Source organism: Ictalurus punctatus, chromosome 18 (genome assembly GCF_001660625.3).
Source record: "Ictalurus punctatus breed USDA103 chromosome 18, Coco_2.0, whole genome shotgun sequence".
NCBI classification, from domain to species: Eukaryota; Metazoa; Chordata; class Actinopteri; order Siluriformes; family Ictaluridae; genus Ictalurus; species Ictalurus punctatus.
The window spans coordinates 22,625,369-22,651,512 of record NC_030433.2 but is presented as its reverse complement, the minus strand read 5'-3'; the positions used below and the strand labels follow the sequence as shown (position 1 = coordinate 22,651,512).

General features: G+C 42.4%; 2 protein-coding genes and 1 non-coding gene across 6 annotated transcripts; 2 read left to right on the top strand and 1 right to left on the bottom strand.

Annotated features, from left to right (window-relative positions):
- Positions 1–6,196: 6,196 nt before the first annotated feature.
- znf346 (zinc finger protein 346) lies at positions 6,197–11,838 on the bottom strand. Its single transcript, XM_017492452.3, has 7 exons — positions 11,781–11,838; positions 11,235–11,338; positions 10,959–11,054; positions 9,864–10,020; positions 9,544–9,759; positions 8,664–8,763; positions 6,197–8,262 (listed from the first exon to the last, which is right to left on the bottom strand). Exons 1-7 carry the CDS (start codon positions 11,836–11,838, stop codon positions 8,118–8,120), a joined length of 876 nt encoding a protein of 291 aa, XP_017347941.1. The 3' UTR covers positions 6,197–8,117.
- A 1,278-nt stretch (positions 11,839–13,116) lies between these two features.
- Positions 13,117–25,259, top strand: uimc1 (ubiquitin interaction motif containing 1). Of its 4 annotated transcripts, none has more exons than XR_001815408.3 (18): positions 13,117–13,650; positions 13,777–13,867; positions 13,966–14,090; positions 15,318–15,620; positions 15,760–16,224; positions 17,189–17,252; positions 17,504–17,625; positions 17,740–18,114; positions 18,499–18,750; positions 18,840–18,898; positions 18,981–19,099; positions 21,471–21,526; positions 21,675–21,918; positions 22,006–22,066; positions 23,817–23,948; positions 24,605–24,653; positions 24,801–24,846; positions 24,929–25,022. XR_001815408.3 is itself a non-coding variant. In XM_017492450.3 (18 exons), exons 1-18 carry the CDS (start codon positions 13,501–13,503, stop codon positions 25,119–25,121), a joined length of 2,880 nt encoding a protein of 959 aa, XP_017347939.1. In that variant the 5' UTR covers positions 13,125–13,500; the 3' UTR covers positions 25,122–25,259. The 4 variants fall into 4 exon arrangements, 3 of the variants coding, with proteins under 3 accessions (XP_017347939.1, XP_017347938.1, XP_053543799.1); XM_017492450.3 differs by having other exon boundaries at positions 13,125–13,650; positions 18,843–18,898; positions 23,840–23,948; positions 24,929–25,259; XM_017492449.3 differs by having other exon boundaries at positions 13,126–13,650; positions 23,840–23,948; positions 24,929–25,259.
- LOC124629196 (small Cajal body-specific RNA 14) lies at positions 17,286–17,414 on the top strand. Its single transcript, XR_006984106.1, has one exon. It is a non-coding gene; the product is annotated as a small Cajal body-specific RNA 14 (non-coding RNA).
- Positions 25,260–26,144: the final 885 nt, after the last annotated feature.

Below are 26,144 nucleotides of genomic sequence, written 5' to 3'. Positions count from 1 at the left end.
TGAGACCATATGGAAAATCTGGGAATTTTTTTTTTTTAAAATTAAAAATTGGGAAAATGTTCAATGTTTTGCATATTCAGTGTTTAAGGACACATTTGTGATCATCATCATGCTAACACCTTCGTATAAAAGGTCAGCTTTTCGTTATCGTCGACGCACTTGTCGAGACGAAACTCGATGGATTCGGTATTACACCCGATTGCTTTATACAAACTAAAGCTAAAAGACCAAATCCTACTACCGAATTTTCACCCAAACGGTTGCTGATCATTAAATTAGCAAGGATTTTTTTTTTTTTTTTTTAAACGATCATTTCATTAGACAAGCCAAAAAGATTTTTATTTTTTTTTTGCTAGCGTCCCAAGACTTTTGAACCACACTATACTGTACTCTAAGTTCTGGAATAAAGACGTTCTCAAACTTATTTTACAGCCAGGGACCTTTTAAGTCTGAAATAAATTCCATGCGCTCCCACGAACGTTGCCCAATTTGGGAATTGCGCGTTCCGGATTAAACCTATTCGAACGCATCACGTGGCCGGCGATCATCCATAAGGACTCGATAATGATCAATATAATGCTTCGATAGACCCGCTGGCTGTGCGTCGCAGATCCCCAGACGGCACATTGAGAAGCATGGCTGTAACAGAAAGAAAACTGACAGCATCCATGTTTTTCACATTTTCATTCGCATTACGACAAAATGGCCGCACGCGTGTTTTCTCTCGTAGCTCGTCTCATCATGTGACCGGGGTCCTGACAGGTGGCGGTTCAAGCTGCTCGTTCACAGGTCGTAGCGCTCGCTTCCAGCCCGACTGCTGCGGATTAAATATGTCCGTCTGTCAGAAGAATTAGGAGTAATCTGCAGGAATTTTCAGATTGCACGGCCTTTTTGATCTGCCGAGAGAAAAGTAATCTGAACCCCACAGCCACCTGCAGCCATCCTGCGCCTCAGGAAGTGGAGCACATGAGACTTTTCTCCCAGCTCTCGAAGAGGGCTAATCCCTCTTTAAACAGTCACATGATTTTTTATTTTTTTTTCCTTTTCACACTCGCCGGCCACTTTAATAGGAACGCTGCCGGCCACGTCCGTTCACGCGGTTATCCACGTGACGGCAGTGCGACCAAACTGGCGCCGGACGGGCCGGTACGAGTATTTCGGAAACGACCGATCTCCTGGGATTTCCACGCACGCGACGGTTTTCGAACAACGTTGCCGGAGAACATTTTTTTTCAGGATCGGTTCGAGCGGACATGGAGGACACGGTAACGCGGATAAGCACCGCGGTGTGCGGAAAAGCATGATCGGAACGCACGAGCTACGAAAGCAGAAGACGACCACGTCGGATTCCACTCCTGTCCGTCGAGAACAGGAACAGACTCGCCCAAACCGGACAGTGGTCTGACGAACCTCGATTTCCGCTGCAGGGTCAGAAATCTGCGTCAACAGCATGAATCCATGCGTCAACATTTCAGGCTGGTGGTGGCGGTGTAACGGTCTGGGGAATGTCCTCTCGCGACGCACTGGGCCTCTTAACACCATTCGAGCGTCGCTGAAATTCCACAACACGCGCTATCTAAGTATCACAGCTGACCACATGCATCCCTTTACGCTCGCAATTTACCCATCCTATAACAGCATGAAGTAGTAATCCTTATTAAAAGAGACTCAGATATTAGAAAATGAACTCTAGGAGCTAATAGCGATGGACCGGTGTCTTCTCCAGGCTTTATTTCGCAATCTTCTACTAATTTATAACAGGTTGTAGATTTAGGAGGAATACCTGAAGCGTTCCTACAAACACTTGGTATTCACCACGGCAGTCACAGCCAGAAAATTAGCACTCGGCTAGCTTGTACCGTCAGTCATCATCCTGCTAGCTCACCTTTGAGAGTTAGGTTTAACGGTTTCCAGCGTCCACCTATCTTTTTTACTTCATCCTTTTAATAACTTTAAGGGGTTTATACGTTTACGTTTTAGCTCACAGAGAGTTTGAAGCATCCAGTATTTGTTTAGATGAGTAACAGGTACTTTTACATGATTTCAGCACTAATTTATGACCCCGTCTGGATTTAAGAGGAAAACTCGGGACAGTCGTGTGTCGTTTCATTCAATTATCCAGCAAAGCGATACGTGGAACGCTAGGATACAGGCGCTAACACAATATCCCACTGTCCCAAATTTCCAAAACATCAGGAAAACAACAGTGCTAAAAAATAAAATAAAAATAATAATAATAATAAAAAACATCCACACTCTGTTTGTTTGTTCCCGGCTCACCGTTCTCCTGACCTGCTCCAGGCTGTACCTATACAGTTCATCGACAGAGCGAAGCGAACCTCAGCCGCCAGGCAAACAAACGTTTGACCTTCCCTTATCTCCGGCTCTAAATTTCACCCCGTGTTTGTTGGACTGCGTCAGCCCAACATCCGATTCGGGGTTATGAAACAGCATTGCTACAGCGGGCCGCGAACATCTGGCAACGCGGGATCTTCGGGGACGTTACGCTTTCAACATAATATGTTTGAGTTGAAACCGAACGTGCAGGTTGTGGCATGTTTGTTTTTAGAGGATAAACATTTCAAAGATATCGCAAAACCTCAAGAGGAAGATTTGCTCTTTTTTTGGAGACTGAATCACGGCTAGTTCAGCCACAGAGCAAAACACGTGTGTGCTTCTTTTGTTAACCTTTTGCACATCACGTTTTTTACACACACACACACACACACACATATATATATATATATATATTTTTTTTTCTGACAGATTGGTGATTGAAACAGATTTCCAGGAAATCCCCAAAGTTAAACATTTATTTGTACCACCAAGGCCGGGAACAGTTTGCATCTGCTTCAGTGGTTCTACGCTACGTACTCGAGTTAAACGTAGACGTACAAGAGAGCGGGTTAATGCACTTATAAATAAAAAAAAGAAAAGAAAACCTATATGCAGAAGCATTTCTGCTCATTCCGGCGGTTCTCAAGAACCCAATAGTAAGGCACTCAATACCTTGCTACCTCCGATTCCTATTTAGTTTGCGTTCACACGGGCTTCGAGCCTTTGACCCGTCGGCGTGTCCGTCCCAGACGTCGCCGAACTCGCCCTACACGACAGAATGAACCGATTTGACGATTAAAGAAGATATAACAGTGCGACCGTTACACAATATAGGGGCAACCAAACATACCTTTTGGAATTAGTCTCATCAAACCATAACACTTTTCGCCACGTGGTTTGGGGTGATTTCATTTCATATTTAATGCAATGTTCTTACATGATCCCTATCCCGTACACTCGTACGTACACAGTCTGCTACAGCGCGTACAGGAAGGAAAACACCGTTTCGAACACACGCCACCCCCCACAGGGCCTGTCCGCTACAAGAAGTCATAATATAAATAAGTGTGTGGAACTTATGAAACTGACCTGACCATAAGGGTTAGAAAAATAGAAGAAGAAAAAATAAATAAATAAAAAAAAATCACTGAAATGAAATCCGACACTTAAGTGAGGCCCGGAACATGATCTCTAATAACAAAAAGGTACACGGTTTTTAATCTATAATCTATCGACTAACTTTTCTCCGGATGAAAATACACCCTAGTTGTAATGGACTAAAGGTCGTACACGGTCCATTCACCTCAAACACTACGATCCAACAACTATATTTGCATAGCCAGGTCCTAAACAAACACGCTTACGTGCTAAAACCGGCGAGCAATGTGGCGCTCCAAAGTCGAGTTTAAAGTCCGGACAGGACGAGCCATTTTTAAACTGGCTTTAATCGTCTCCGCTAGCCATCACGCGTACCCTACTTCACACTCATTACCGGAGTATTCCGTCACGAGTGTTGTTTTGTTGAAAGATCTTGCATTTTTCCATTTCAGAAAGAGATAATTTACATGTTCCCCAGAAGACAAAACAAAAACAATCGACACCAGTCATCCTGCTCAAAAGTTTACACCCCGCTGGCTCTCACGCGTTGCCTTCTGGAGCAACGGTGAACGTCGGCACCTTTTGTAATAGTCGTGTACGAGTCCCTCGGTCGTCCTCGGTGTGAAAAGATGGATCTGAACGTCACATAGGCGCTGTTGGAAAGGGTTCGAATAGGCAGACGATGCGGGAGAAGTAAAGAACGTGCAGGACCTGGAGGATTTTTCTGAAGAACAGCGGGCGGTTTAACTGCTCGGGACGAACACGGGACTCGTGAACACATGGTGTTAAACATCAAGGGTGTGTAAACTTTGAACTGGTTCATTTCGGTAAATTCCAGTCGTTATCGTGTCCGTTATGTGAAATAGCTTATTCGGGGCAGGACTAAATAAAACCGGGAGGATATTAGATGAGCTCGTGTATTCACAAAGCAAGACATTTTGGATTTTTCTGTCGTGACTCGACGGAGACAAAGCCAGCAAAGCGAACGTAAACGTGGACGCTCATGGAAAAAGTAATGACTGTGTGTTTGGTTGGTTTGAGGAGCACAGGGGGAGAGTGTGTGTGTGTGTATATAGGGCTGTATATAGAGCTGGGCTGTTTATACATTGTGGCGCCTCACACACTACGAACCAGGCCAGCCTCCGCCCCTCCACCTCCTCTCTCTATGTAAATAGATCTTATCAATGAAAACAGTGAACCCTCCCTCTGCGTTTTTATGAATGGAAGTCTACCTGTGCCAAAAAAAAGCAGGCTTCATTCACCTTTATTACTGAAAAGGAATGTACCATTGAGACCTAAATAGGGAGTGGATGGTGGTGGTGGTCGGGGTGACGACTATGAAACCATTCCAGCGCAGATTAAGAGTTACAACCTTTAACTGTTGCCGTTTTGTTTTTTTTGTGGGTACACAATCGACGCATACCTTTCGGAAAAGCTAGAACAAATTTAAAACCCGCGATACAAATTTCCAGGTTCGCGACCACGACCACAGTATATCAATCGATCCGTATTTTACGTCAAATGCCAAGGGCGCCATCTAGAGGACGTGATTATTCGGTCACAGAAAGAGCTCCGTGAATTTTACTTCTGAAATAACACCAAGAAACTTTTTCTTTTTTCTTTTTCTGAAAACAAATTTACTAAACGGAAACGTACTAATTGGCGCTTACAATGTATTTTTAAAAAAAAACAAACAAACAAACAAAAAAAAAAACACACAACAGTCATGACACAAAAGCTAATACGCGATCCATAAGGCAACAATGCAACTTTTTTTTTTCTTTAGCATTTTACACAGCCCTATATGTTAAACGAACATGATGTTCCTCTATTACACATTTCTCTTACAGTTGTGTCAGTTCTGCTTGATGAGACAAGCCTTTAACATTACTAGGAGAGCGTGTTAATATCCTAAACAACTAAAATGCTCTGACATGCATGAAACTTGGCCCTTACAATACTTTTAATCACCGTGTGTAAAAATGTAAATAAAAGGGTTAGTACGCCCCCCCCCCCCCCAACCCCCCACAAATAACTAGCGTTCGATTTTTTTTCTCTTTTCTACGGTGGATGATGCACGTAACAAAAACAAATTCTTTTTAAAAACTCAAAGACGATTGAATAAACAACATTTAGACCACCTGGAGGTCAGCTGATGTACACGCATTGCTGGATCGAAGCTACCGGAGGATTGAAATCTTAACACAAATTCGTCCTCAGGGAGCTCACAATTTCATTTATTTGCAATCGAAGTTATTTAAAATGTAGGATACCGTACATTTAAATAACGGTGCTTATACCGTATAGGCGGCGGAGAACTTCGCCCCGGGAATTTTACACCAGAGGAAATTGTACTTGGCAACTCCCGCAGCCCTGTAAACTAAAACGGGAATTTTAATTACGACTCCCGTATCCGTACCGCCGCTCCAACTCCTGACCACGTTTAGCGTAAACCACAGGAGGGCGCTACTGAAACCTGTCCGCAAATAACCTTTAGAATCAAATAAAATAGAATTAAAAAAGTTGAATAAATCAGTCTATTAAACTTAAGACACAGAGCGATACAGAACTACAGAGCCGTACCGTCGACATCCTTCTTAAAAGCGACAAGATCTTGACGCCTGGCCGTGACTTAGGAAGGTGTGACGACGGAGGAACGAGGAAGATTATCGCGGCCTGAGGGAAAAAGCTGCTGCTCGACCGTTCTAGTCGAGACGTAGGAGTTAAGACACGCTCACATACAAACACACAAACTATCGTGTGTTCACATGGACAATTTATTAGCAATTATTATTACTATATACACAACATCTAAAATAAACAAGGAGAACTCGACAGGGATGCCTCTGCTGCGCACATGTTCGATCCTTTAAAATATACTTCAAAACAGGAAGGAAGCGATTCAATAAAAAAAAACTATTTCAGACCTTTGACCTTGCTGTGACCTTGACCCTAAGTGGAAAAATCTAAATCAGTTCATGAGGTGGTTACAGTGATCATTCCATATAAATATACATCCTACAAACATCCGAACACTCGGGTCTGGAGGTACGGTGCGAATCTAGCAATAATCTCGGACGGGAAACATAAACGATGACCGTCTCGGCTCCGTAATTTACAATTTGCGTCATCAAGTTCCCGCCCGTGTTCGTAATTGCGTGAATGGTGGTGGTGGTGGGGGGGGGTCATTATTATTCTTAACGATGGTGATAAGTGAAATCGGACTCCTGCTGATCGGTGCTGCGACTCCGACTCATTCGGCTCGTGCTGAATTGAGCAGACGTGTTCGGTTTTTAATCGTAGCGTCCGTTCACTAACCCAACGGAATGATTTTTATTACTATAAAAAGGCAAAACGACAGTGGGGGCGGTGCCGCGGTGGGCAAGTGATGTAATCGGTGTGTGAACACCATGTAACACCGGTAAAGACGACTACGGCAGCAAGCCTAATGTCCGTAAAGCCCCGCCCACAGGATTTACAGTGACTCAGTAATTAATTAACGTATCTATAAAATGATTAAGGACTTTTTTTTTTTAAATCGAGTCTTACATACATTCCAGGTTATCTGTAAAAGTAAGAAGGGAAGAAGAAGGAAAATAAATTTTAAAAAATCGACTGTTACACCTCTAAACAAACGACTTGTGCATAACGTCCGTTCTCTTCTAGGAAAATGGTGCAGTGCTTAACGATAAGTTGCGCGCGTGAAATTCTTTTGTATTTATTTATTTATTAATCGTAACTGATACGGACGAACGGCAGCTTTTCCATCCAAGCATGTTGTAGTTTCCTTAAAAAACAAACAAACAAAAAAACAACGTATATACAATACGTAGCCGCACTTAAGTTTCTTCTTCCCTCGTCGTGGTCATGCAATTATTTTTTTCTCTTTAAGCACGGACGTCATCAGCGGAGTCCTGTACAAAATAGGATAGAAACGTATTTAAAAAGTTATGCAGTTGAGCAACACAAACTGTAGCTCGGTTTTGACCTGCGGGTCCAACACTGTGCGCCGCGACATCCAGGAGTATGCGCCAAGCACGTACGATAACGAAACACATAACTAAAACACCAAAAATTATACTTAAAATCAAACAAACAAAAAGCTATCTACTTCCCTCTACTGGGCAAATAAGGTAATGACTTCACATTGAATATGGAAACATAGAAAGATCAGGAAACTAATCTTCACTCTTTTAAAAAAAACAAACAAACAAAAAAAAAATACAGAGATTAGATTACTACAAAGCTCAGGAGTAACCGGAAAGGATACAGGGTTTTTTATTATTATTATTATTAAATAGTTTAGGTCTTACACATCTCCAGTCTTAGAAGACCAAAGCAAAGCAGGGAGGGTGGGGGGGGGGAGAAAAACAAAAACAAACTGTTGCTGTTGTTGTTCCCTCCAGGAATAATTTCAGTCGTTACACAATGTTGTGTAATGACTATTTATCTAACGCATTACTATAAGATTACACTCATTTAAATACTTGTAAAAAAAATAATAATAATAATAACAGTATGGAGGTTAGCGGTGTTCACTCATCTACCTCTGAGTGAGAACGATACACCATACAGAATAACGAGCGATGTTAGAGCGGAATCTGGTGGCGTCGTGAAGGGAGACGTTGCCTTCGCTTGAACAGGAGCAGCTCGTCGTGAACGTGTCGAAGGGCGCCGAAGCCTTACATTCCTCCTGACTCATAGTCCTGCTTTAAACTGCCCCAGTCCTCCTCGGCTTCCTGCTCCTGGTTATAGCCATACAGATAGACCGGCGGTTTTTTCCCCAGGGGGCTCACCGTTGAGTTCCCACCTTCCTTGAGTCGAACGCTGCAAAGTCAGAAAACCCGTCTATGATGCGCTAATGAGAATAGGGATGGATTAATACCAAATTCCCCCAACAAAAAGTACAAGTAGTACGATGGTAAGCTACCATCATTTAAGCAGTAGCTTTAACAGAGTTTTTTGTGAAGACATATTCCAATCAGAATGGCAAATAGTTTGTGTTTTACTAAAAAGAACCTTAAATTGACTGTGGATACTATGCAAGAAAGGGTTAAGTTCATACAGACCCCTCCGAAAGTATTGGAATGGCAAGTTCCATGTTTCCTTATACATTGAAAACATTTGGGTTTAGAGATCAAACGATCCTCATATTTACATCCAGATTTGTTAAACAACTCAGAACCTGGCAGCTTTTGTTTGTGGGTTGGGCGTGATGGTATACGTACTGGTTCTTGTGTTTGGCGCCGCTGATATGAGCCTGGTACTGTTCCACCGAATTGAGCTCGATATTACACATGGTACACGGGTAGCCCTTTACTGTAGAGGCTGAAGGGGAAAGCATTAGCAATTACTTCTGCTGTTTCTGACATATTGTTTTTGTTATATAGGCATGCAACATTTCTCTCTCTCACACACACACACACACACACAACCAGTCTAAAGTTTAGACACACTCATTCTATATTTTTATTTCTTTCTTTCCCCACATTGTAGGATAATAATAAAGTCATCAAAACTCTGGAGTAACACACATGGAACTATGGGAATTATGTCGTGATAAAAAATCCAAAATAAATCAATATAATTGAGTATTTTAGCATCTTCAAAGTCGACGCCCTTTTTGCCGAGAATTTCCAGAAATGTATTCTTGGCGTTTTCTCACCCGATTTCTTGAGGAATTTCCCTGAGATGCTTTTTAAACAGTATTAAAGGAGTTCACACCGACGCCGGACACTCATCGGCTGCTTTTCCGAATATTTCGCTCCGAGTCGTCCGTTTAGAAAAATATATATTTTTGTTGTAAATAAAATGTTAGTTTTCTAATGAAAGAAACGAATACGTCGGCACGGTTATATTTTTGTCTACGACACCGATTTCAAACATTTAATCCCACACCTTCAGATCGAAAGCTTTTTAGTACAAGCAGTAAGAACATCATGAGTTTGTACTATTTGTACTCTTTCTCAAGCACAAAAAAAAAGAAAATGCACATTCGGACGCAAAAACTGCATGCGCTCTTTGAAAGAGTGTACTTGTATTATTATTACGTTGTTGTTATATTATTGTTATATCGTTATATCGTTTATGCTGGTGCGCCTTCCTCACCTGGAGCGGTGGAAGGCCCGAAGGTCTCAATCAGTTTCTGCTTGGTCAGGTGTTTTTTGTGCTTCTTGCCGCTGTAGTGTTGTTGCGCCATCACTGGGTTGTTGAAGGAAGCCTGACAGATGGTGCAGAAGCGGTTGGGGTCGTGATCATCGGAGCCTCGTCCTTCGCCGGTCTGTCCATCCAACTTCTTCACTTGAGCAACGGGTTGAGGTGTGGCTGGGACAGAAACCAGGAACACACACACTTATAAACACACACACTTGCACCAGAAGCGAAAACAATCTAACAATCCGAACCAAAAAAATAGATCGTACTCGTACCAGGTGTCTGTACTCCGAGGCCTTTTCCGAATCTAATATTCTTGGCGTGAACTTTGCCTTGGTAATGAGATTGAGCCACCACTGGAGAGGAAAAGCTCATGTTGCACACTTCGCAGGATTTGTATTTGTCCCCTTCATTCTGCAACACTTCGCCACTCTGCGAGAAACGAGACAAGGGATGCAAATTAAAAGAAAAAAAATAATAAACAACCACATACAATTGGCAACTTCAATTCGGCGACGTCGTTTAACTTGTTATTCGAGAGTCATATAAAAGATTCGTTCAAAACGAACGACCCGTCCCTACTTTGTTGTAGTTGTCCCGAGTATGGGGCAGCATGGTACCTGCCCTAATAGGCCTTCATTAGAGCTTGTGGAAGTCTGCATTTTTGACAGGTGGGTCAAATAATAATAACTTCTTGTCGCTATATTGGGGCTATGAGAAAGGTGAGCAACAGAAAAGTGGCTTTTATTTATTTTTATTATTTTTCCTCGTTATTCTTTTCTCATGAACACGACGTAATTTTCTCGTGATCCGGACATAACAAAAGTTGCATTCTTGCGATCGTGGCTGAATTTTTTGCTGTGCACCCGACATGACAACGTGTCGTTTTTATTGTTCTGGAGGCAGCAAAAGCTGAGCGCGATCCTGCAGCGTTATAGACAAATAAATTTTACTATTGCGATCAGGGACTTGAGAAGTGGACACATCTCGCTCTCTCTCTCTCTCTCTCAACGCGGAGAAAGTTCATCTCTACCGCGGGCAGTTATTCGGCGATCGAGATGGCGCAGACGCCAAGGTGGATGCAACACCAGTCCCCGTTCTCAAGGTGCGAGACGTCCTCGGGATAAAATTACGTTGTGAAAAAACAGCTTTTTTGTTATGTCAAGATCACGAGAAAATTAAGTCGAAGGAGCTCTTGATGAGGAAGTTATCTAGATTAACGTATATGGTAGAACTCTGCCCCATCTGTACAGAACAATGTTTTGAGGTGGAGCAGAGAGCTGGAGTACAGGAGGAACAGGACAGCAAATGAACTCTGTAATAATAATTTTTTAAAAAGGCAATAAAGCGTTTATTTATAAAACTCTTACTTCAGCATCATGTGATGAGGGTTTGAATCTCTTGGCAAAGGGTTCGTCTTCATGGGTGGCCATGTAGCGTCGGACTTTGCTTGCATGCTTCTTGCTCTGGAAATGTAAAAGCACAACTATGAATCAACTCCCTGAATCGACTATATAAACCGGCTCCGTGACTTGAATCAAATGGATTCAAATCTATGAATCGACTCGCACGTTACAGAGGAATCCGGATCGAACCGATTCTTGAACACACACATTCGACTCGGGTGAAAATATAAAACGGGTTACCTGGTAATGTGCGAGTTTTTGTGACTCTGAAATGAGGACAGCGTTGCACACTTTACACTGCGACTCGGAAAACAGGTCGCCATTTTCCTGGATCAGTCGGTTCACTGGAACACAAAAGCGACTTGTTGAATAAAACGATTCGGCAACTCAACAGTCTGAATGGCATTTTTCTTTTTCAATGGACGCAATTTATTCATAAGCGATTTAAGTCGATGTTTCTTTCTTACTCACGTCTTATTGTAACGTTTAAGAGTCGAGACAGGACAACTATATATTTTTTTATCAATACTCGAATAACCAAAATGAACCAACATGCCCTCTCCTTAACCATCCAGCGACCTTGTGGTGTCTCTCCAAAACTAGCTAAATGCTAACTGACTACAATTCTACACCTAGCTCAAGTGGCTAACAAGCTAGCTAGGTTTTATGGGTTGCATTACCGTAAGCTAGATTTCCCAAACACCTACCTAACTAACTACTGTGCACGTAACGCATTAATCTATGTGTTATTTGATGTTGAATATATAAGCATGTGAGATTATTTACCCTCCGCTGCCCCCGAAGGTAAATAAGGAAAATCTCCATTCGGTCCTCGGGTCGCCATGTTCAATAAAGACGGTGCGTTTAACGTTATTTTCCCCACCCGTATTTCGTCTAATCTTACCTCCTGCGCTGTGATTGGTTCATCGTTACAAGCAGCGCGGCGTCGATACTCTTGCGCATGCGCGTTTCTTTGCTTGCAACCACCACACTCACCTGCAGATAACACAACCATTAGTTTCCTCTTTTTTTGTTGTTGATATTTTTGACATTTTCTACTGTTGTACTAGTTTTTACTGAAGTTATTAAAGACTAAATAAAGTGCAAATATACAACAGTGTGACACGAGTGCAAAACAATAAATACACAGGACAGTATATACACAGAACATGGACTGCAAGTGTACATATTGTAAAAAATAATAATTTGTACATCGATTATTATTATTATTCATAATAACAATAATAATGTTATTATTATTAACACTAAAGCAGAATTGAGTCTTTTGACAGATGACCAAAATTATTCTCTTACTACCTTTACATTTTTATCTAGATGTTATTATAGGATGTATTTTAGGAATTTTAGGATGTCTTGTCATTGTTCATTTTCAGCAATAACTAATTAGACTGTTAATTACCCATTAATACCCATTATTGATCAGTCATTAAATTCAGCCTCATTGTGTTGATATATATAACCCCTAAATGCAGATGGTCTCTTCTCAATCCAAGCACTGCAAAACAACAACAACAACAACAAAACAACACAGAAATCGGCAAATAAACCAATGAGATCTGAAAAGTCTTGGTTTCACAAACAAAAATAGCTCTGAACTCATATTTCAGCTATGTTTGACGATCATCAAATTGTTGTTTAAAATAGAAATCGTATGGAATCATAGCAAATTCAGTGGTATAATGAAATATTGAGATGTTGCCTTAAAAATCAAAATCATACCGTATTGGCAGATTCAGTGGTATCGTCAAATATCAAATCGTATCGTATCGTATGGAAGCCTGAGAGTTATACCAGGTTGCCAGATCTGCATTAAAAAAAAAATTCAGCCAAAAACGTATCAACACAACACACAAAAAAACCTCAGGTCGTATTCATTAAACTTGTTTTAATATCTTATATAACATATAAAAAAAATAAATGTAGCACTATATATAAATAGTATACAGTGCTACATTTCCATATTTCCAGGATTTAACAGTAACGCTCCCGTTTGGCATTTCTCCTCAGTGTAGCGTGTCACGTGACTAGAAAATGGCTGCCGCATTCTACCATACTAGCTAGTATGGAGGGAAAATAGTGCGCTAGTTAACGGGCGTCCTGCTTTTTCACATACTATCAAGTATAGAAGTATGCAGGGAAGCCAATGTTTGGGCCCAGAAAGTAGTTGTGTAAAAGGTGCACTGCTTGTTTAGCTGTTAGTTCTACCGCATAGTTAACCTGAAAGAAAGAAATAAACTAGTTAGCTACGATAGGAAATGTAGTTAATATTAATTAGCGACAATATTTTAGGTATTTTATATATATATATATATACATACGACGAGGAGTGTATTCAAAAGTACTCCAGTTAGCAAGCTAATGTTTAGCTATGTCGATGTAGCTTTCGAGATGTCTAGCAAGCTCGGTTCTTGCTAGTTTAGAAGTGCTGAGTGTGAAATAGCTCCTCACACGGTGTGTGTGTGGGTGTATATATATATATAACGTTATGCCTCGGAGAAAAAGGACCACGGGTCAAAATGAAAGACGCAGAAAAGTTCGTCGCAGAGATGATGATGATGATGATGATAATGATAACGACGAGGAAGACGAGGACAACGACACGCTGGTCATCTCCGACTCGGGAAGTGATGAAGAGGTGCGTGTTTACATGGCTTCAAAAGTCTTTATTTACAACTGAGAACAAGCCTAAGTTATTTGTTTAACAAAATCTGACAACTGGGTGCTATTATTTATTTATTTATTTATTTATTTATTTATTTAGTATATATACAACAAGGAAGAAGACTGTGCCTTTAAAGTGACACCAAGAACAGTACGGCGCCTAGAGAGAGAAAAGAAGACACACGTGCAAGGTCACAAGACTTCCACGTGCACATTTGTCACAGACCTGGTCATGAAACATTTCAGGTAAAATAAAACGTTATCTGAAGTATTCCATTTGTGCCATCAGACATGACTGAGGATGAGATGTTGGATCTGGCTTTGAGACTGAGTAAACAAGAGGCGAGCACTGCGACCCAGAGAGAACAAGTAGACGATGACAACATGAGGAAAGCCATCGCAGAAAGTCTTCAGGTAAAAATCATACCGGCCAGCCTAAGTGTAAGTCCTCCTTGTCGAGGCCTGCCCTCCACAAGACCTCTGAAGGGGTGCTGTGGTACCTGGCACCAAGACGTTAGCAGTAAGTCCTGTAAGATGCGAGGTGGGGATCGGAATCGTTTGTCCAGGACATCCCAAAGACGCTCGATCGGATTGAGATCTGGGGGATTTGGAGGCCGAGTCAACACCTTGAACTCTCTGTCATGTTCCTCAAACCGTTCCTGAGCAATTTTTGCAGTGTGTCAGGACGCATTATCTTGCTGAAAGAGACCACTGCTGTGAAGATGTGTACTCGGTCTGCGACAAAGTTTATGTAGGTGGTACGTGTCAAAATAAGATCCACGTGAATGCCAGGACCCAGGGTTTCCCAGCAGAACATTTCCCGGAACATCACACTGCCTCTGCCAGCTTGCCTTCTTCTCATAGTGCATCCTGGTGCCATTTCTTCCCCAGGTAAACATGATTCATCAGACCAGGCCACCTTCTTCCATTGCTCCATGGTCCGGTTCTGATGCTCACGTGCCCATTGTAGGAGCTTTCAGCGCTGGACAGGGGTCAGCATGGGCATTCTGATCGGTCTATCATCCAAAAAGCCAGCATGAACTTTTTCAGCAGTTTGTGCTACAGTAGATCTTCTGTGGGATCAGAGCAAATGGGCTACACACATCGGTGAGCCTTGGGCGCTCATGACCTTGTCAGCGATTCACCGGTTGTCCTTCCTTGGACCAATTTTGGTAGGTATTAACCACTGCATACCGGGAACCCCTCACAAGACCGGACGTTTTAGAAACGCTCTGACCCAGTCGTCCAGCCATCACAATTTGGCCCTATTCAACATGGTTCAGATCCTTACGCTTGCCCATTTGTCCTGCTTCCAACACATCAACTTCAAGAACTGACTGTTCGCTTGCTGCCTAATATATATATATCTATACCTATCTATATCCCACCCCTCGCAGGTACCATTGTAACGAGACACCCTTTTCTTGAATTGAAGGTCACTGAAAACAAATTTAGATTGCGATTTTAACGGTTTTGGCAACCCTGTTAGAGATTGCGTTGAAAAAATGCCGGAGTATTCCGTGATATGAAAGTCCGGACGGTTTCAAAATGTCCGTTCTAATCTGTGCGGCTTTTGTAGTATTGAAAAATATCTTTTAAACTTTTACAACCTACCATTCACGTGAAGCGCTTATCCTCCAGGTCAGCTGCAGTCAAGCTTCAGAAACGAGCTCCGTGCGAGTCAGGTCTGCTGCGAAGCCTCACCACGACCGAGACACTGTGACGGCACGCGTTCGGTGTAAGCTCTCCTTTCCCAGCAAAGATGGGAAGGATGGCGGGAGCGACGACAACGACGGCGACGTTCCGGCCGCACGAACGAGTGCTTTGACAGGTTCGGAGGAGGTCCGTCCGCTACCGCCGATGCCCGATCTTTCTCAGAGGACCTCATCGCAACCTTCACCTCCGAGTCCGTCCCTTCCGTCTGTGCCTTCTGCAGCTTCTCAAGTTAGTCACTTTGCATGGAATTGATGTCCGTTTCGTTTATTAGCAAGCTTACCACAGCTAGATGGATTCTCAGCTACACCACGTATGACCGAATAGATCTTTTCTTGACCTTAAATAACGATGTTCTCTTATTTAACAGGAATCCCACTCCTCATGTCCAGTTAAACAGGAATTTAACGCACGCTCCCCCGAGGACGAGCGTTCACAGAGCGACTCTCCGCTCAAGAGGTCGCCCGTCTACCTCCGTCGTTGCGTAGTAAGACTGAGCCAGAACCCGCCGAGCCGCAGCGAATCCCCAAGGAACATCCCGTGTACAAACAACAGCTCTGTCGACTTAACCAGTCCTGACAGATCCCAAAACGGCCCACCTCCTCCCAAAAGCCCTGTTTTTAATAGGATTGACTCTAAAAGATGCACTAAATTAACACGGGATGAATTTAGCGATCGCACTCCCTGCACCAGCTTTACAGACAGCGTATGCAAACCCGAAGACGCGTCTCGAGAATCTTCAAGCCATAAAAGCCAAGATTCCCCAAAACGCCTTCCAGGCAGCAGGAAAGCTCAGCCTCCGTCACACGTTTCAGTGCCTGAAGGTGACGAACAGGTTTGTACAGGAGTTCATTTCTTCAGGATTCAGGGCTTAACCATAAGATACGGAAGGGACACGATGTATGTAATTAAATTCCGCTACCTCTGAGACAAATTACAATTAACGCACCCCGTCATTTTGAGGTTGTTATTATTATATTTATTTCTGAGTTCCCGTCGTTAGTAGAATGTTTGACCAATCCCTTGGGTGGAATTTTCAACAGCACAAAAACAAGTAGGCAGAAAAGTAATCAACCTTACGGTGCTGCGATGTCACAAAGTCCCCTTAAACCACAGCCTCATGACGCATCATGCGTTTTAACCGTTTATTGTTGCGTTTAACGTCGTAGAACGTTTAAAAGCGTCGCGTCTCACACTGTAGCAGCTATAAACAGTCGTTCCTTCACCAGCATTTTTTTTTCCCCTCTACAAATTAATTAATAAAACACTTAGACACACCCCCCCCCCCCCCCCCCAAAAAAAAAAAAAAGAAAAAAAAAGCTTTTGATATTACAGAGAACCCAAAACGCGTAAACCTCTCTGTCCTGACGAGGCAAACGTCCCGGTCACGCCGACTCCCTTCCGTACACGTTTCGCATTTTACTTTTAACAAAACAACACTTTTCAACGTTTTATTCTCAGTCTTAGTTTCTGTAGTAACTCATGAAACTCATTTAAAAGGTCTCTTAGAAGAAGCGCGTTAATATAAACCTGTGATTCGAAACTACAGCTGTCGGTACTGTCAGACTCGCGCTGTTAAAGATCAATCAGCGACTTCTGACCAATCAGATTAGAGAAACAGTGCTGTTGTGTACATTTAAATAATGACCCTAGTATTTTGATTATTTTTGTAAAATAAATCTTAGGGAAGGTATTCATTCAATTATTATTATTATCACATTGAGTGGATTATGTTTATTCCATTTGAATTTTTTTCAATTTATCTACAGTTTTCTAACTTCTTAATATTTCACTTTAAGCCACGGGAAGTTGTTAAGGTGAAGGATGAACCCTCTCGGGGAACCGGCTTAAGCACTGTGTCAGGTAGAACGTTCTCTATTCTCTTTCCGTGTGTGTGTGGTGTTTTCACCATGGCTGTAAAACTGAGCAGTGTCCTGCAGCACGAACGCACCACGCAGAGTGACTGGTTCCTGCCGACAGGGCCTGCCAAGTTATTGGGCTTCCTGTGCGATGGTTCCATACAAACAATGCAATATGGAGGGAAAAAAAGTTTTGAAAGATTTTAAAGCCAGATATCTGGTTATTAAATCTATTCTTTTTCTATTTGGTTGCAGACGGAGCACCAAACTTGGACGTGTCTTCACTTGCTGATGCCAAATCTTTGGAAGAGTTCACCAGTCACATGGTCCTTCATTTGTCTGATGAAGATGAGGAGGAGGAGGAAGAAAACGAAAAGGTATTTGTTGTGTCTGTGTGTAGGTTTCACAATCGCTTTATAAATATTCCCAAAAACCCCAAACTGTGATAAGGTAAGATAATATGTTTATGTGTGGCATGTTTCATTTGACAGATAATTCCTCCAAGCCCAGTCTTCCCTCAGGACCGCGCTTCACGCGCAGGCCAGCCAAAGCTCTCGCCAACGCAACCCTGCTGCTCCCCACCTACGGCCATCACCACGCAGGACTCATTTCAGACCAAATCCCCTTCCCAAGCCGAGTCCGAGCAGACAAAAGTTTCTAGAAAGTCCACCGAATGTAGACTCACGCCGCCGGTGGAAGGGAAAGAGGACAGTCTTGTATCGTACTACTGGGGCGTGCCGTTCTGCCCCAAGGGCCAAAGCCCGGATGATTACACGCGAGTCATCCTCGCCCAGCTGGAGGTGTACGAGAAGAGCCTGAAAGAGGCCCAGAGACAGCTCCTGCGCAAAGCTGACTGGGGTCTTCCAGTGAGTTAGACCTTTTTATATAATGTATTTATATATTAGCTATTAATAAATAGTAAAGCAAATAAAATGTATACAGCCAAACTAAACCAAAACGTAACACTCCAAATAACAAAGTCCAAATAACAAATAAATATAGAGAGGTCCAAAATGAATTTAAAAACCACTTCAAATAACACAACAAAAATTTGCCAGAGCTAGTTTTTATTTCGCCTCTAGAGGCCGCTCTCGTACTGTAGAATGACAGCGGACCCTTCTCGGGCGCTCCCTCGATGGACGCAACCTGGAAAAAATGATCAGTCAGTCGACCTCTAGACCATACCGTCAGGTTTAAATCGTGGGACTCCGCACATAATGCTCAAAGGTTCGGTGCTGTTCTTTGTGCAGGTGTTCCCGTGCCCGGTAGAGAAATCACATGGCAGGAGACTGAAGCGCCATCGAGCCCCTCTCCTTCTGGAGGAGGAAGAGGAGGATGAGGACGAAGATAAGGGGCGAGACGAAGAAGAAAAAGCGAAAAAGAAAAAAGTGGAGCGGAAGGAGAGGGAAGAGTCTCAACCTTGTTCGGAAGACGGAGCGAAGGACAGTCAGCACGAAACATACTTCGTCTTGTCCTCTCCTGAGACTCAGGAGGAGCTTGGAGTGTGTAGTGTTCTCTTTTATTATTCCAAAAAAGACAAATGATCTCATAAGGCAGCAACTTACACACATGCTTTATTTCTGTTCAACAGCAGAGATCACCACCTCTGTTTGGGAAAAAGGAGTCCACAACCTCAGCCAAAGCTTCCAGGTAACGACAGCGTGGTATCTTTTGCTTAATTAACTATCATCAAATCAGCATGGCTGTCCAACCACACTCGTTTGTTTCGTAGTTGTAGGAAGCCCATTTCTCAGGACCTTTCTGAAGACACTCGGAGACAATCTGAGCCCGATGAGCGTGGAGAAGACGTTCAGAACGGAAGTTTTGACGTGGAGAGAGCTGTGTGTCCAGGTATGAAAATATCTAGATCCTAGTGATGTGAATATGTATGGTGTGCATGGTGTGATTTGGGTTTGATTCAGGGGATGGATACATTTCTTTTCTAAAATGACTTTCTATATTCGGTCTCTATAGAGTTACCGTAATTACATGGTTTTAAATCATATTTTTAATCCATGGTGAAAAATTAAATTCTGTTAGAATTGGCTTAGTGGTTAGCACGTTCGCCTCACACCTCCAGGGTCGGTGGTTCGATTCCCACCGTGGCCCTGTGTGTGTGTGGAGTTTGCATGTTCTCCCCACGCTGCATGTCCAAAGTGTCCGTAGTGTATGAATGGGTGTGTGAGTGTGTATGTGATCGTGCCCTACGATGGATTGGCACCCTGTCCAGTGTGTACCCCGCCTCGTACCCGATGGATAGGCTCCAGGTTCCCCGTGACCCTGAAAAGGATAAAGCGGTATAGAAGATGGATGGATGGATCTCTACTTCAAGTAAACTGTATATTTCACCAAAACAACATGGAAATGGTTTTTATTCAGGCCACTTTTCTAGCCTAAATGTCAAACGTTAAAAGACACGCCTTGTTTTTGACTTTCCGATGACCCTTGATGTTATGAAGGTGCAATATTACAGTCGTACCTGTGTATTTATATACGATTTGTGTTAACATGTTACCGCACGGTCGCTCAGTCGCTAAAGTGAAGCACCGTAACAGTCGGCTGCGAGCGAGACTTGTCAGTAATTTCACGAGCAAAACGTTTCATCGCGGTAAACTCGTCGTTCTACAACATGAACCACAGACCTCAGGGTTTATTTCCCATATTTAACGAACCGAGCAGCTACGAGTAATCATTTGTGAGCGTTTTACTAAAATATGTTGAATGCTGTCGTCGTTTCCAGCTCTGTGTGTAGGACACAGCCAGGTCCATAAGTATGTGGACAGCGATGCATTTCTGCCTCTGTACACCACTGCCATGGATGTAGACTTTCAGCTTTAATTCAGAATGGTTTACCAAAAAATGTTTCATTAATTACGGCCAAATTGTACCTCCATTTTCACAGGCTCGAAAGTAATTGGACAGCTGACTGATAAGCAGCTTCATATCCAGGTGTGGTCTGTTTCTCCGTCATGAACTCTCAATATGCGGTCCAGAGAAGTGTTGATTCAAGTGAAGGAGGCCATTATTAGGCTTAAAAAAAATAATAACACCAAAAAACTGACCTATCGGCGAGATATCGAACTTTAGGAGCGGCCAAATCAAGAATTTGGTACGTTCTTAGAAAGGAGGAATGCACCGGTGAGCTCAGCGGCACCAAAAGGCCTGGAAGACAACTAAAGTGGATGAGTCCTTGATTAATTCTTTCCTTGTTGAAGGAAAAACCCCTTCACAACATCTAGCCAATTCAAGAACACTCTGGAGGAGGTAGGCGTGTCATTGTCATAGTCTACATAGTCTAAATCGCCAGGTGTTATGGCGTGGGGTTGTATGGCTGCCAATGGAAATGGGTCACTGGTGTTTATTGATGATGTGACTGCTGATAGAAGTAGCAGGATGAATTCGGAAACATATAGAGCTATACTTTCTGCTCAGATTCAGTCAAATGCTGTCATACTGATAGGGCGGCTCTTCACAGTACAGATGGATAACGACCCAAAGCGTACCGCCAAAGCAACCCAAGGGCTTCTTAAGGCAAAGAAATGAAATGTTCTTAAATGTCTGATAACCTCAACCCAATTGAACATGCTTTTCACTTACCGAAGACGAATCCCAAGGCAGAAAGACCCACAACCATGGAGGAACTGAAGGCGGCTGCAGTAAAGACCTGGCAAAGCATCTCAAGGGAGGAAACTCAGCATTTGGTGATGTCCATGGGTTCAGGCAGCCATCGACTACAAAGGATTTGCCTCCAAGTCGTTATATTCATAATCCTGTTAGTTTGTCCAATTACTTGTGAGCCTGTGAAAATGGAGGGACTCCATGGCTGTAATCCCTAAATGGTTAATTCAGTATTTTTATCAAACTCCCCGAATTAAAGCTGAAAGTCCACACTTCAATCGCATCTCAGTTGCTTCGTTTCAAATCCATTGCGGTCATGTACGGAGGCAAAAGAACGAAAATTGCTTCCCTGTCCAAATACTTATGGACCGTACTGTATATTTTAGTTTGTTTTATAGAATGTGATAGTCTTATAGATGGTCTCATAGAAATATGTATATAATAAATAAAATATGAATGAAATTCTGTTGAACGTGATCCAATAATTAGAATTAATAGATTTTTATATATATATATGTTTGCACAAGTATTCCATTGTGTGCCTTTAAAACGAAACTTTCACCATCGAACCGTTCTCCTGTCTCGCCCCTGTCTTGGACTACAGAAACCCAGATGACCGAAGATGAGACCCCAGAGCTGATGGTGACCAGTCCTGCACAGGTACATCTCTCAATCCACTTCAACATCAATGCAGACTAATAACAACACTGTAATAACTATTGTAATGCAGCATTAATAGCTGTATTTACACGCACGCAGGATATTAAACAAACCTTTTTCGAGAGCCACGAACTATTCTCGTCTTCAGCCGCAGTTGCAGGCAGAGTCCGATGTCATGGAGGTGGACGAAGTGACGGATCCACCAGCTGAAGCTGAGGAGAGGATGGAGCAGGAGCGTCCAGGTGAGGAGCAGTCGTGGATGGCGTCCGTTCCCTCTCATGTAGAATGTCCCATGTGCACTCGCCTCTTCTCTCTCGGTAAGATCGAGATGCATGCGGCCTACTGTAACGGCACTTCGGAGGACCAGGACCAGCAGGACAACTTTTCACAAGGTCAGCAAGTTTAAAAAAAAAAAAAAAGTTTTAACAATGCAAGAGTAAATGTTTTGTTTAAAACTCAGCGGTTCCTCCTGTATTCAGGGAGTTCTCGACGGAAGAGCGTGAGAAGAACTGCGACGGAAGACGACGTGAGGTCTGAGAAGTAAGTAGAAGTATCATAGTGTCCCTTCACGTCACCTGCACTTCTTAAACAGCCTTCGTTTGGCTCAACTTGCATTTTATGAACGATGAGCCTCAAATATTTGAACACTTCTGGGTATAAACCATCTTAGAGTTCAGGTTTTAAGCTTATGCATCAGGTCTCGTACTGCTTTCTGTGTACACGGTTACATGCCCAATTTTTTATTATTATTATATTTTATAATCAGGTCTAAACGAATACAGTTCTCAACGATGTTGTCTATGACATGTAGAGTACCTACAGTACAATTATCACTTTGTAGTAAGTAGGGTAAGGGTGGGTGATTATCATGATATACACTCACTGAGCACTTTATTAGGAACACCTGTACGCCTACTCGTAATCAGCCAGTCATGTGGCAGCAGAATCATGAAAATACGGGCCAACAGCTTCGGTTAATGTCCGGATCAACCATCAGAACGAGGCGTATAAAGGTCGACGGAGAATGGCCAGACTGGTTTGAGCTGACGGAACGGCTACATAACCATACTGTACAGTTGTGGTGAACTGAAAAGCATCTCAGAATGCACAACACTTCAGGGAAACGTAGCCTAGTCTGATGAATCTGGGTTTCTGCTGAGCCACACAGATGGTAGGGTCAGAATTTGGCACCAACAGCATTAATCCTTGGACCCAAACTGCCTTGTGTCCAGGCTGGTGGAGGTAGTGTGATGGTGTGGGGAAGGTTTTCTTGGTACACTTTGGGCTCGTTAATACCAAACAATCATGGCTTGAATCATGGCCACAGACTATTTGAGTATTGTTGCTGATCGTGTGCATCCCTTCATGGCCGCAATTTACTCATCTTCTAACGGATGCTTCCAGCATGATAATGCACCGTGTCCCAAAGCACAAGGCGTCTCAAACTGGTTTTATGAGCATGACAATGAGTTCCGTGGCCTTCCCAGTCACCGGATCTGAACCCACCAGAACAGGTTTTGGGGATGTGGTAGCACGGGAGATTCGCAGCATGAAAAAATCTGCAGGAATCGTGTAATGCGATCACGTCAGCATGGACCACAGTCTCAAAGGAAGGTTTCCAGCATCTAGTGGAATCCACGCCACGAAGAAACGAAATCATTTTAGCGTTTTAATTTTAGCAAATAGCATTTTGTTTATAGAAAATAAATAATTACGCTGTGTTCGCATTAGACGGTGTAAACCTCAGGGTTACGTCTGATACGATTCATTAAGATTTAAAGTCAAAAGGCAACGATTCTATATTTGAGAACACTTCTATCGTTTCTCAGTTCACTAAAATCTCATTTCTCAATTCACTCCCCTATCACTTGATTAGATTTTCACTTTTTAAATATATAATGCTGAAAATGAGAAGGAACATTAAAAAAAAAAAAAGTATTTTATCTCCTTGTTATCTTTGACAATCATATTATGACGTAATTTATTACAATGGCGATGATGTATTATCATATCGCCCAGCCCTAGTGTAGAGTAGGGAGTTATTTCATACACAGGGAGTGTGAGAGACGTCTCAATATGGGGAAAATTCTGCCGAGGAGGAGTGTCTGGAGAAGATGACTTATTAAAAATAAATAAATAAACAAAACCCAAAGGTTCTTATAATAAGGATTGATCGCGTTTTTCTACGAACGTCTTGTACTACAAATGAGTTCCAATAAAAGTTCCAATAAATATGACACGTATTTTTAAAGCTGGGTTGTGTTCATGTCTCGTCTGAATAATTAACCAGGTGTCGATGGGGTTTTTCATCAGATCAGAGCAGCGAGAGAAATGCTTCTTGTGTAATAAGTTGTTCACGAGCAAGGAGTACAGCCATCATGTGGACCAGTGCCTGCAACACAAAACCCCCGGATCAAAGCAGGTATGCCTTCCCGAAGATTTATATAACCCATGTCGAAATACTTATATCGGTTTACAAACTATTCAGAGCTTTAATTCCAGAAGGTGTGTCGATATGTACGCAGGGAAAGTTGCGCATACTCAGAGTCGGGTTCCGCACCTGTCTGTGTGAGCTATTCAGATCGTGCAGATCGCCCACGTGGAGCTCAAACCTCAGAGGTTCCCGGGTTTTTCCTGGGTGGAACGTTTTAAACATGGTTTATGTTCAGCAGCAAATTAGAATAGCACTTGATCCAGCACATCCCGTTATTGGTGTTATTTTCCTTTATTTAAAAAAAAAAAAAAATCTCGACAGTTCTTTCAGCACACAACTTAAAGTAGCCATGGGATAAATAAATTGAGGTAAAAAAAAATGTAACGTTCATGGTATATATTCTATTTTATTCAACTTTAAATTGATAAATTATTCCATTCTTCAAAAAATCGGTCCTTGACACAAGCGAACAAAACTTTGCAAGCTGCATCGCAGTTGTTTTCTTTCCTTTTCTAAAAAGCCGCAGTGAAATCGATCGTTTTTGGCGGCAACGATCACAAAAAAAAAACAAACCTTAAGACACGCATAAAATGAGCATTCAGATCCAGTTTGCACCATGTTAGGATTTGTTTTTATTTTTAAAGGGAAACGGCTTGCTGTCTGCCTTGAATCGGACAGAAACGGTGCACCTGGGTACGTACGCTCCACTTAGTGTACATCTTATCCAAGGGTCAGGTAAAAATTAAACCAAGAAAACCTCCGAATTTGTCGGAAAACTACATTCTGTAATAGTTTTGATGCTAAAACGACGTCTAAGCGCGATATTCAAACTCGTTTCAGATGACAGCGGAGCTGGACCATCTAATACCACAAGCAGAAACAATCGGTAAGTGCCAGACTGTTCACGCTTACATCTGCAGCGTCTTGAGTCTTGAGCGCGCGCGCGCGTGTGTGTGTGTGTTCCTCAGCGGCCTCGCGGACACGTCCGTGACGCCTGGCGACGGCGTGGATTCTCAAGCTCCGGGTTATTACGTCAGCTCGTCTCCCATCAAATCCTTCACTCCCATATCGGAAATCACGGACTGCCTCATAAACTTCCGGCAGCAGAACTCGGACAGGACCAGGCACAGACTCGAGAGGAAGAGGAAATTTAAGAGATAGCATGAGAAAGCGCTCCAAAGCATCGATTTCTTGCTTTTTATTAATACCAAGGCTTAATTTGTGTGCCGTTTATTATTATTTTTTTTAAATCTCATTTCTATGTTGTAATTAATATCATTAAATGATTCAGTAATGTTACTTAAGGTGCCTTGTTCTTTTAAATTCTGTAGACGTGCTATTGTAACGTACGACGGGGCGGAACGACGGAGAACGCGCCGATGAATGAAAGACTTTTATAACCGATCGTATAAAATCGTCATGAAACGACGTCGCTCGTTTAATCGTTTCAACCTTTCCGTCGGGATTTAAACCGGAACTGAACGTCCGTCGTTATTCAGACGGGTGCTGCTATTTTCTTATTGCAAACTAACGTTTCTGTCAGATTAGCTCTTAAATCTTGAGTCATCTTTAGTAATAGGAAATCAGTGTGGAAAGATTGATGGGGAAACCCAGAGGTGGGAGAATAATCCCTTTACTTTACCACTGATCTGAAAGATTTTTCGCAGCAGACAGATGAATTAACGAAGTGAACAAATCTAAACTAACCGATAGGACGGTAAGAATAAGACCGACTACCCATCGCTGATCTGTTTCTATTGATCACGGCAGTTTGTATCGGGACCGATAGCTATTATATGGCGTTATTATCGTGCTAGCTAACGTTTGGAAGATTTATTACTGAAGAGGTTTAGTCTTCCCTAATGTTAATGTTTTCCCAGGTGAAAACGCACTAATTTAACATCAGTAACTCAAATCGGCGCGTGATTGGAAGTAGACGTCGTCTCTTCCTTCTCCGGGTCTTTCTTACACTTTGATGTTTTTACTTCAAGACGTTAATATTTTTTCACTAACTTAAATGAGTGGAACAAGTGGAAGCTGTGCTTTTATTTTTAAATTTTTTTTTTTTTTTTTTTTTACACTAGTTAATTATTCTGATGAGTAATTGCACTTTTACTCGATTACCACTTTTAAGTAAGCCTAGAACTAAAAAAATCGTAATGTCGGTGAGCGAACATCAAATCT